Here is a 13,024-nt window from a genome sequence, read left to right on the forward strand (position 1 = left end):
TGTTGCCAAATTGCCTGGACAGAGTTTTAATACAAGAAGGATTCCCTTTTGATGGGCAGGTTCTTTAAATGTTCCTATTCATGAATAACATCAATATTCATTGCATTATGCCAAGAATACTACAGTCTCTTTGCTAAAATAGGAAATATAAAAAATTTAGTGTAACCAACCACATGGAAAAGTAACATGATGAAAAATGCATATTGTCCAGGCGATAGAGGCTCAATGAATTTTCTGTTTATGCATACACATATATACACAAACATACACTCACACATACAAACACACATACCTTAGATCAGATGCTACAAATTAATAATGGGACTGGAGCAGATTTATGTGGTAGGAAAATATACAGCTGAATCATTTTGGCAAATTATGTAAATACTTTAAAGTTGCTCCCTGGTGCAGGAGCTCAGTGTTTTTAAAACTGATGTTCTTTTAGTTATTTTACATATTTCTGAGTCATGGGACATAATGATCTAGAAGAAATAAAGTAACAAGTAATTTATGAATTTAACAAAAAGGCACTTGGTAGAATGAAACTGTTTGCAGAATATTACCAAGGATGTCTTACGTACAAGAAATGAGGAAAAGACACAATTGAGAAAATGTGGGGCTGGAAATGGATGTCAAAAGGTCATGATAATGAGAAGCAATAGGCCATAGGATCATAGGCTTAGGGCCATAAAGGATTTTCAAGACCCCTGAGTTCAATCTACTGGTTTTTAAAGATAAATTAAGTGAGGCTGATATGAGTTAAGGGACATGCCCCAAGTCATATAGATTTTTGTGTCCAGTGCCAAAGATTCTAAATATTAAATGCTCAGTATTCAAAAATTTTTGACTAGTTAAAACATTGATCTAAATCCTAAGGACTGTCTGAAGCAACTGGGAAGGTTTAATTAGCTTGAGAGGACTTAGGGGTCATGTCATAATAGTTGTTTTCAAATATTTGAAAAGCTACAACAAAGAAGAATAATCAGATTTATTCTAATTGGTGATAAAGGTTAACCAAAACTAATGTTTGGAAGCTGGAAAAGGCTTTCTTCAAGCAAGAGCTAAACAGCTACTTTCTGGGGATAGTGTTGATGGGACAAGGAAGGAATTTTCAGGTACAGATGGCCTTAGGTTTCTTCTAGGTCTGGGATTCTGCAATCTATGGAATTATAAAGATGAGATTTAATAGGGATACATGTAAAAGAAGAATGTGCCATTTAGATAGGCAGCTAAATCTAGAATTAGAAAGATGTTGGCTCAAGTGTTTTCTATGGAACCTAAGAGTTGTGAAGAATGTTTTTCACTAATCCTGAGCAAATTTCTAAGGCTATGATATAATTATAGATAAATTAGTATTAGTAGAAGTTTTCCCCCCCAAAACGTGTCACACTTAAAAAAATTATAAAAGCCCTAATCAAAAAACATACTTGTGTTTAAAATCAACTTTCCAAGTTTAGACCAAGAAAAGTAACGCTGACCTAGACTCCATAAGGGAAGCATAGCTTCCACACTAAGAAATTGATAACCTCATTATCCTTTGCTTTGATCAATTCCCCTATGAAGTCTTGTGTTCAGTTCTGGATGCCATACTTTAGCAAAGACATTGGTAAGTTGAAGCGTATATACAGCAAAGCCAAAAAGGTGAAAAGCCAAAAGGATTCATGGAAGGAAAAATGGGAATGTTTAGTCTGAAGCTAGAAGATTTAATAGTAGAGAAAATGGCATCCTGCAAGTATTTAAAATGTCACTTTGAAAACTGACTGTGTGTTTTCTGATCTCAAAGAGCAAAGTTACAAGTGACAGGTAAGATTCATATTCTAGCTTGATATTAAGCAAAACTTTTTTTTTATAATTAAAATAATTCAAGAGGAAAATGGATTGCCTCAAGTCCATGGATTATCCCTTATTTGGAATATTTTAAGTAAAGGTTAGACAGCTTATTTTCAGTAAGGTAAGTTATCTTGGAATGGTTTATTCACATACAGATTGGATTAGATAGTAGCACTGTTTCTTTCTAAGTATGAAACTGATTCTAAAGCATGGTTGTTTGATATAATGATTAACTAATTTGCCAACATTAAATGCCAAGATACATATATGTGCATATGCACACATATGTGTATATATGGCTATACACATGTTAATCCATGTGTCATATATACATGATATATATATATATATATATATATATATATATATATATATATATATTTTTTTTTTATACACACACACACACACACACACACACACACACATAAACCCAGGTCTTCCTGATTCCACATCTACCAGTCAGTCTATTACTTCACATTGCCCCCTTTAAATTCTTATTAGACAGTCTCTCATCTAAATAGACACTAGGATTAAACCTACTCAGCTTCTGAGATCGGAGATTTAAAATATCCAAATGATATTGCAAGAGTCCTACCAGTAGGTTCATTACCAGTACATAATGAACTTCCCTTCCCATTACAGATCTGAACTTTTTTTTTCCCCCCCCAATTTACTATTCCAGAGAATTTCCTGGAGAAATTATGGGGTTAAGTAACTTGCCTAGAATAATAAAGACAATATGTGACAAAAGTAAGGTTCAACCCAACTCTTCCTTGTTTTTCCAGTCATCAATTTGTACAATAAATCATGCTGTCAAATATCTGTAAGGAAAATTCAAAAATACATAATGTCTAATTTTGACTACAGTATGTATTTTTGTAGGGATCTGGGTAGGGACTAGACCTGTGGTTTCACATATATTAATAACTAACTCCTTCTAAGATAACTCCCCCCACCAATGCAGGTAGCACCCTCTTGACTTGCCCAAAGTCCCCAAGCTAGTAAGTGTTAGAGACAGAATTTGAATCCAAGTTTCCTAGCTTTAAGGCCAGTTTTCTATCCTCCACACAGCATTGCCTTTCTGAGGTTTGTTGCATTGCACAATTCTCTCTCTTGTCAGTCATTATTAAGGTTAGTTTCATTCAACATTGAATTCTCTCAATCACAGACTCAGAATAGGATCTCAAGTCCTCTGTTGTGAAATATATAAACTTCTGTTAAGACTTCACATAACCTCAGGTGTCCAGAGGATATTTAGAGATCTCATAGAACTATAGAATATTTAGAGATGGAAGTGACTTCATTGATCCAACATGTAGCTAAACAATCTCTACTATTGTACACATGATAAGGAAGTTAATTCCTTTCTCCCATAGATTGTCTATTTCCAAATGTATCTTGAAATTTTAGGAAGAGAATGAAGAGAAATTAAGTATTCAAGTTCATTATTTCCACCTTATTTCATTTGTACTTAAATTAAATCACAGAATGGCACTGGTTAAGAAGCTACATGTGGTGGAAAGGGGAAGAGAGGGAACAAGTATTTATTAAATGCATATTATTTGTCAGGAACTTTATTAAGTGCTTTATAAATATTATCTCATTTGATTCATACAATAGCCCTATAAAGTAGGTGCTATTATCCTTATTTTATAGTTTTATGGAGGAAATTGAGGCAGAGAGAGATATGAAATGACTTGCCCTGGCTAACACAACTAGTAACTGAGCTAAGATTTGAATTTAGATCTTTCTAACACAAAGAATAACATTCCATCCACTATGCTACCAAGCAGCATCTGGGCACTGGACAAGACTTGGAGTTAGGTAGCCTTAGATATTTACTTGTCATATGACCCTGGGCAAATTATTTTATATCAGTTTCCTTATCTGTAAAAGTGAAGAGACTGAATGAAATGGTCTCTAATCCCTTCTAGCTATAAATCTAGATTTATTTGATCATCAAGAACAGCAAAAATAAGCCCCTTATTTCATTTGTATAACTCATAAGGTCATACAACTGATTATGGTAAAACCAGGCCAAGAATGTAGGGATCCTGAGATCTCATCCACTGATTTTTTTTTTTTTTTCTGAACCATACTGTCATTTTCGATGAAAAGGTTATAAAATGTCAAATAGAAGAATGGCGTTTTCCCAAAAATCGAAGTGTTTCATAAACCAGGTCAATAACTATACTTACCAATCTTTCATGGGAATAAATAACAAAGTTAAGGAAGGAACAACAATCTCCACTGTAAGTGCCTCTTTCTTTCTCAATGAGAAAGCCAATGGATCATTGCATGTTTTGAAACTTGAAAACATCCACAATTTTATCTTTTGTCACTGAGGTCACCATCAGCATTGAAGCAGATCAAAGCCTCTCCATGCCTCAATGGATTTTCCTTCAGGGTTGCTGGAACCATGAAAAATCATCACTTGATACTTTCTGGCCAAACTCCTGGTGACCTCCCTCTGAAATGATCTGCTCCTTATACTCTATACAAAATAAATATGCCACTGGACCTTACTCAAGTTTTCTCTACAGCTGGGTCCTGATTACTGCTAATAATGAATCCCAGGAAGTGGTTGCATGTATTCAAATTTTCACTATTTGAAGTTATTATTATGTAAAATATGGTAATTGGTTCCATCCCAATGGAAATTATGTAGTACTAATTCAAATAATGTGACCACTTCATGGAATTTATTATTTCAACTACTTGGGATCACTGAGTTTTGCTGGCTTGGACTTAGAGAATGTAGGGTCACTCCTTTTCAATGAAAAGTCCCTTAACAAGGAGAAAATCATGGCATAGCTCACAGAAATATGTACAGTTACAAACCTGAAGTGGCAATGTGCAATCTGGTATTCCATTTCCAAGAGTCATTAAAAGCTGTTGTAAATTCTGGAAATCCCTATTGTCATGTGCCATCTGGACATGTTCTCCAAATATCCATAATCTATAACAGTTACAGTTAAGACTCTAAATCACAAATTCACCCAGAAGGCTGAGTTTCCATTTGAATAAAGAATCACACTTCTTTTTAACCAATCATCTCCCCAAAGTAACACAAAAACACAATGCCACATAGTATGGTTGAACATGTAAATACACATACATTTACATTTACCCAAGTCTATGCAAATGTGTCACCATTTTAAAAAATCTCTGAGTATACATAGAATACTTGCTGATAATTCTAAAAAATAGATCCTATTATTTTCTCATTTTACCCATGAGAAAACTGAGGTAGACAGAGATTAAAATACTTGTCTGGGGATACTTGTAACTAGAAACGTCTGAGGCAACTTTATGACTCCAGGTCTAGCACTCTATCAAGTGTAAACTAATATCATTAGTATTGTTGTTTTTTTTAAGCCATTTCAGTCATGTCCAATTCTATAGTGACCCCATTTAGAGTTTCCTTGGCAAAGATACTTGCCATTTCCTATTCTAGTTCATTTTACAGATGAGAAACTGAGATGAACAGAGTTAAGTGACTTTTTGCTCAAAGTCACACAGCTAATACGTATCTGAGGTGAGATACAAATTCAGGAGGATGAGACCAGGTCCAACACTATAACCATTGCCCCCAAATATTATCAAAAATATTATTGCCTTCCTAATTATCTTCATATACAGTATAAAATATGACATGATCCTTTGTAACCAACTCTAGAATGGGAATTGGTACAACTAAGAAGAAATATCCTTTTTAACATTAATTTAGTGAATTAAAGGATGATAATCAAGTCAGTATTGATTATTTTGTATGATCTTGGATTCATTGGTTACTCACTTTCCAACAAAGAACTGATGAGCTAAATTTACAGAAAAAAGTTAAATTTTTTTTTTGCCTACCTTTGAAGCACTTTCCAAATTTAGCCCCTTACTCATTCCCTGTCTAGTCTAATTTACTCCTTCTTATTTATCTATGCTCTGGGCAAATTGAAGAATTCTTCTTGATTCCCAACCTACTCTCAGCATTTTCTCCTCTTTGCACATTTAATCATACATTTCCTAAATTCTCTCTCTTTTTTGCCTTTATTCCCTGCTTATTGTCTAACACTCAATTCTAAATGTGCCTCTTTATGAAGGTTTCATCAACAATGATCCTTTCCCCTTTGGACTTCACATTGTTTGGCACTTTATATTAGATTGCACTATAGTATAGAGAAAGGAAACTTAAACCCAAGCCCAGTTTCATGAAAAATGTTCAATCTAATCTTCTATTTCTTTTCTTATTCATCACATTCTCTACTAAACTATTAGTTCTTTTTTAAAAACTTTTTATTTTCAACACATATGCATAGATAATTTTCAACATTCACAAAGTCATTCAACAAATCTTGTGTTACAATTTTTTCCCTCCCCTTTCCCCGCCTCATCCTTTAGATGGCAAGTAATCCAATATACATCAAACATGTGCAATTCTTCTATACATACTTCCACAATTATCTTGCTGCACAAGAAAAATCAGATCAAAAAAGAAAAAAACAAAACAAAACATAAGCAAACAATAACAAAATGAACTTGTTACTTATGCCACTATATCCTATTCTGTATTATATTTCTCTGTGCACCTTACCCATACTAGCTTGTAAGTTTTTTAGGAACAGCAACCTAATATAATAAAATCTTCTATTTCTCTCAATTCCTAATCTGATGTGCTTAATGTTTGTCTAATGAATGAATGAATATGATGGATATAAAAGCATTCCAATTCAACTTTAATAAGTCTTCAGAACCAAAATTAATGCACTGAAATGTAATGAAAATGAAGGACCTGGATAGATGAATATTTGCTAATGTGATATTTGGATTACAGGTCCCTTGTCCATTTGACTATATGGAGAGTCTGGAGACTCTCTGGAGAGAAGCTTCTAAAAGGTTTGATCAAGTATATAGTCACACCATGCACATGCTGAAAATCCAATAAGCACATGATGGCAAATTCGGTGTCTAACATTTTTAGATAGATATGAGTGCTCAGTAATCCTTTATGGGGAGATAAGCATATGTTTCAAATATAAGCCTTCTAAGAAATTTTGGATTAAGCATTTAATAACATAGCTTCCTTAGAAGTATGCACCTTCCTCTTTTCAAGTAATAGGAAGGGAGTTCCTCTCCTGGGGGTGAAGATGGGAGCATAGGAAGAATGTTGTATAAACAGTCAAATTGGTCAAAGTTATTGGTTGTTTGTGATTTTGTTTGTGTTTCATTTTGTTGAGTGCCTACTATGTGTCAGACACTGTGCTAAGTGTTGGGATATAAAGAGAACTAAAGTTTCCTCCATTCAAAGGACTCACAAACTAATTGTGATGTAAAAACAAAAAGTATCAATAAACTACATTTCTTTCTCTGTTTTTTTTTTTCCTTTTCTGGAGGCAATTGGGATTAAGTGACTTGTCCAAGATCACATAGTCTGAGGCTAGATTTGAACTAGGATCTCCCGACTCCAGAGCCAATATTCTATCTGCTGCACCACTTAGTACAACATTTTTTCTTAAATGACACTATTATTCAAAATGTGAAAAAGCTTCCTACATTACTTATTTAAATGCAGATTGTATAATCTAGGAAAAGATTAATGTCTACCCAAAATTAATCTCTAGCCAAGACCCAGAAAACATGGAAGCTAGTCTTGGTTCTGCCATTAGGCTACTCTGTAATCTTGGAGAGATTACATCTTAAGACCTCAGATTGTCTAAAGAATAATGAGGGTAGATTAGAGCATTTTTAAGGTCCATTTGCAAAGGTAAAATCTTTTTGTTCTAAATGTAGCTTTTCATTTTTTTTCTCTATGATTTAATAATAAGAGTAACATAGGCAATAGTTTATTTAAATAAGCATATTTAAATAGCATTTTAAGGTTTAAAAAGCTGTATATTTATGATTATATATAGTATATATGTATATATACACCCACATTTTATATGTTTGCGTATAGGTATGTATATATACATACATACAGATGTGTATAGATACATATAATCACATAATTGTGATGTGTGTATAAGTATGCATATACATATATAAATATATGTGGATAGGTATGTATGTACATATACTTAACATATATATGTATGTGTATACCTATGTGTCCATTCATCCATCCATCTATCTAAACACTAATGTAATGTCACAAGAATTCCATTAACTAAGTGCCATTATTATATCAATTTTACAGAGGAATAAACTAAGGCTAAGAGGAATTGTGACTTTACACAGGGTCACTGAGATAACTTAATTCTTCCTGACTTCAAGCCTGTCTATACATTATGTTACTTAAGTGCCATTTTGAATGAATGAGATTCAACAATTTCATACTGGCTAACTTAAAATGAAAAAAAAAAATAGGGTTTTGTTGATTCTCAAAATGCTGATTCAATATTGTTTAGTTCCTTTTCTTTCTCCGAGTTATTTTTGGAGACTACTTTCTTGATCATTATTACTGTCATTAAAAATAAAAATGATATAAGTACTGATTGAAACTGTAAAATCATGGCTCTGCCTGAGATACCCCTATCAGTAATAATTAATGACTATTATTTATTTGTTTGACATCTGTATATTACTTTTATTTTACTTTCATACCATATGTTAAAAAAAATCAGCTGCATTCTGGAACAGAAGTAAAGCACAAAATTTCTCAGGTAAGGTTTGATTGGCTTGAATGCTTTAAGGAATATAAGAACATGATTCTTGGAGGCACTATAGAGTTCAGAGCTGGAAGTGATCTTAATTGTTCCAACTCTTTATTTAATATATGGGAAACTGAGGCTTAGAGGAGCAAAGTTATGTATCTAAAATTGTACAAGAAATAAGAAAAGCTGGGCCTTAAACCCACTGATTCCAAATTCAGAACCATTTATATCACAGACAATGTGGGGAATGTGGAATAGACACAATCAGTGTGCCTCTGAGTTAAGAGGATCCATTCATGAAAGTCCGAGACTTGTGAATTTAAAAGCACCTTAGAGGGCATCTAGTGCCAAACCTTAATTTTATAAAAAAGGATACTAAGACCCAGCTAAATCCAGAAATCTTTTCCATCTTCAACTCCAAATGTAGCAGTAAAAGAAATTAATCTAAAGGAATAGCTTCTGAAAAAGCTGAAGCATGTAATTAAATCATTGGAAATGAACACATGGTGAGGGGCATTAAGTTGAAGCTTGATGAAAACATAATCTTGCATACCCATTGGTCCTCTAGCAATAAGAGAAAAAATTATGTATATGTTCCCCACTACTGATAGCATTGTGAGCCCAAAGAGATGCTGGTTGGAAATATTTTGTAAAAGCAACACGTTTTTTGCTTTAAATGAAGAACTGTGGCTATAAGCTGCCTTCTTAACACATTCACACACATATGCACACTAATAAAACTGCAATGCAAAAAGAAATTGGAAGCTGTTGTGCGACAGAACGTGAAAAATTACATGCTGAATTTCACTGGAAAGATAACACGTCACTAGCCTCAATTTATAAACACTCACACAGACATGTAAATAAACAAATGGACTTGTGGCTGGTTAAGTGTATCCTCTATTTTATTATTTCCATTCTTCCCCACTGACGGTCTGTCACTGATTTATTTTTACCAGCTGCAACCAGGAGAAGGGATTAAGCAATATATGAATGCATTGGTTCTATTTCCACTAAATTTAATTTCCTCCTACCTTCAGGTTTTCCACCTGAGAATAAGGGAGATAGCAAAGCTTGAAGAATATCAGAGCATCTTTTGCAAAAGATCAACAAAAATTAAATGCTTTTTTTGGCTTCTAGAAAACTATTACAGCTGCAAATCTGGTAGAAATAAACAAAACTTAACCGACACCAAAGCAGCTAAGCACCTCACTTAATACATGAGTCACTGTTAATGAAACAGCTGCATGTGACAGTACTGTTAAACAGACCCAAACTGGAGAAGCTATAGGCTAAACCGAAAGGAATGACTACTTGGATCAGTCAGGTATCCTTATTGGGAAAGGCTGAGTCCAAGCTCAGCAGTTAGAGGTCAATGAAAGGGAACCACTAACTTTGGGTAAACTGTTCACAAGAAGAGTCTAATGTCATCTAGTATTTTTGGAAATAACAAGCAAGCTTTTCCAGTTCTCTAGGATACTTTCCCCCTTTTTTCCCCAAGAAAGAAATAAGCAAATCTTTTGCAGTGCTTTGCAAACTTTCAAAGTCAACATAAAAAATGAAGCCTTCTTTTAGATGATCAGTTAACTTGAAAGCAAGAAGGTTTCTGGGTACTTTTGTTATTTCAGTTGTGTCTCCATTTGGAGTTTTCTTGGCAAAGATACTAAAAACGTTTGCCATTTCCTTTTCCAGTTCATTTTACAGGTGAGAAACTGAAGCAAAGAGGGTTAAATGACTTGCCAGATTCACACAGCTAGTAAATGTCTGAGGTCACATTAGAACTCAGGCAGATAAGTCTTCTTGACTCCAGACTAGGAGCTCTATCCACTCTGCCACTTCTGGGTAGTTTTACGACTAAATTATTTTGTCAGAAATCATTTAAAAATCTTAAATATGGAATCATTGTCAAGGGTTACGTCTCTTCATTAGGTATATAAAAGTGAAAGATAGTGAAAGACTGGAAGAATAAAGAAGTTCACAAGGAACAATGAAGAAAGAGAAAGGGGGGAAAAACAGACTCGGAGAGATAGAGAGCTAATGAAACAGAGAGACAAAGGTAGACTAGAGGAAGAAATGGAGAGACAGAGACTAAAAGCCATAGAGACAGAGAAAAAAGGAGCAAGAGACAAAAAGAGAGAGAGAGAGAGAGAGAGAGAGAGAGAGAGAGAGAGAGAGAGAAGGAGAAAGGGGAAAATAAGGAAGGGAGAAGGAAGGGAGGAGGAAGGGAGGGAAAGAGAGAAAGAGAAAGAGGTAGAGAGAGAGAGAGAGAAGGAGAGAGACAGAGAGCTAGAGATACAGAAAGAGAGAAGGGGAGAAAGAAAGGGAGGAACAGAGAGAAAGAAAAGAGATCACATACCTGAAGTTGGAAGGGACCATAGATTTTGTGTAGTTCTATATGAAGAACACAGAACAGGAAGCTCTACCATTGATTTGATCTTAAACAAGTTTGGTTCTCTGGGTTTCAGTTTTCATCTGTAAAATGAGGGGCTTGGTTGAGATGGCCTCTTACATCCATTGCATCCCAGACTGTATAATCATAGTCTTCCTCTCTCCTTTCACAGTACAGGAAGTCAGCATCCAGACAGGAGAAACAAATTCCATGGGTATAGAATGGCTGAGCCAGGATTCAAGAAGAAAAAAGAAACCTTCAAATCAGCAAGTACTCACCATAATGCATGTAACAGTTGCCTCTGGTAGGATCCAGCTGAATAGCCTTCAAGAAGAATTTTTCAGCCTCAACTTTACGGCCCTTAAAAAAAGGGAGAGAGGGAAAAAGTAAATGATTAAACAGTCACTAACCCTTTATGGTTCCTAAGCCATCACCTCTCTCTTGATTAAAAGTGAATTAGTTTACCTTTAATTTCTAATGATTAGAAGACATATTTAATGCTCCAGCTGTTCATTTCTAAACTTTATATGGATGTTGTAAAGTTTCAACCACTGTTGTTGACATTTCCTTTGGTAATATTTTTAGTCACATTTTCATTCAATCTTATGGTATGTAGATCAAAATGATGCTTCTAGAGACTTCATTTATATTGATAAATCCTTACATTTTAATCCTGAACTACTTGATATTTTATTGCTTTAAATTTTAATTATTAACTGATTAGCTATTAGTAGGTCTAACTTTTTTTAACCTGAAAAATAAAATGAATACTATAGATGATAGTTTTGGATAAGTGACTAATCATATAAATCACAAAAATCATAGAAACTGAGAATTGGGAAGTACCTCAGAGATCTGATCAAAACAAACTTTTATTCTAGAGCATCTATCTATAAGTGAACATGAGGAGAACAAATCCAGTGATATGGAACCTCTTAGCTCCCAAGGAATTCTATTTAATTTGGAACATTTTTAATTATCAAGAAGACTTATTTCTTTCTATATTAAATCAAAATCTACCTATCTGTAACTTTTTCAATGTTGTCAAGTCTTCCTTTTGGAAGAAAATAGATAAAACCTAATCTTTTATCCAAGAAAGAGCTTTCAAAAAAGCAATGGTAGCTAGCAATTCCCCACCACCACCACCAAAAAATGTGGCAACCAGAAATGAGGACAAGGTACCAGATTACAGCAGGATTATCACTTCTGTCATTTTGGATCATACCTCTCTGAATACAGTTTAATATATCATTAACCTGGCTTCTATATTACTTTGCTGATTCATATTAAACCTGCAGTCTGCTACAATCTCCAGACTTCTTTTTTCTATCCTATACTTGACAAGTTCATTTTTTGAACCGTTATATGTATGTGGCTTTTGGTTCTTCATATTAATTTCTGCTCACCATTTTTGCCTCTCAAGATCTCTTTTGGTTCTGACTTTCATTAATATATTAACCATTGGCCTTAGTTTCCTTATTTGCAAAATGAGAGGACTGGCTCTTTCTAGCTCCATCAACTACCTTTCTGAGTTTTGTATTATCTGGAACTTTTATAAGCATGCCATCTATAACTCTATCCAAGTCATTAATAAAATTATTTAAACGCACAGAGCAAGATTAGATCATTAGAGCATGCACTAGAGACCTCTCTCCAAGGTAATATTATTCCCTTAATAATTAACTGCACATTGGGTCTGCTGATTGAACCAATTTCAAATTCAACAAAACATATTCTTGTTTAGCTCACATTTCTCCATATTGTCTGAAAGTATCTGTGAGGAACTCTGATAAATGCATGGTATAACATGACATTTGGACAATTGTATAGGAAGAACAATACCTTACCAATCCATAACAGTCCCTACCCCATCCCACATTAAAATTAGCCTAGTTTTTCTTTTTATTATTAAAGCTTTTTAATTTTTAAAACATATGCATAAATAGTTTTTCAACATTAATCCTTGAAAAATCTTGTATTCTAATTTTCCTCCCTTTCCCTTTACTCCCTCCCCTAGATAGCAAGTAATCTAATATATGTTAAACATGGTAAAAATATATGTTAAATCCAATATATGCATACATATTTATACAATTATCTTGCTGCACAAGAAAAATTAAAATAAAGGAAAAAATGAGAAAGAAAATAAAAGGTAAAC

The 13,024-nt window shown here is 33.9% G+C and overlaps 1 protein-coding gene across 2 annotated transcripts in view; it reads right to left on the bottom strand.

The window, feature by feature from the left end:
• Positions 1-13,024, bottom strand: part of TMTC2 (transmembrane O-mannosyltransferase targeting cadherins 2) — a 532,742-nt gene that overhangs the window by 128,829 nt on the left and 390,889 nt on the right. For both annotated transcript variants that reach the window (XM_031938906.1, XM_031938905.1), the window contains one exon: positions 11,145-11,226. In XM_031938906.1, coding sequence (XP_031794766.1) covers positions 11,145-11,226 — 82 coding nt within the window. The remainder of the gene's footprint in view (positions 1-11,144; positions 11,227-13,024) is intronic.

This window comes from Sarcophilus harrisii, chromosome 5, assembly GCF_902635505.1.
Source record: "Sarcophilus harrisii chromosome 5, mSarHar1.11, whole genome shotgun sequence".
In the NCBI taxonomy this organism is placed as follows: domain Eukaryota; kingdom Metazoa; phylum Chordata; class Mammalia; order Dasyuromorphia; family Dasyuridae; genus Sarcophilus; species Sarcophilus harrisii.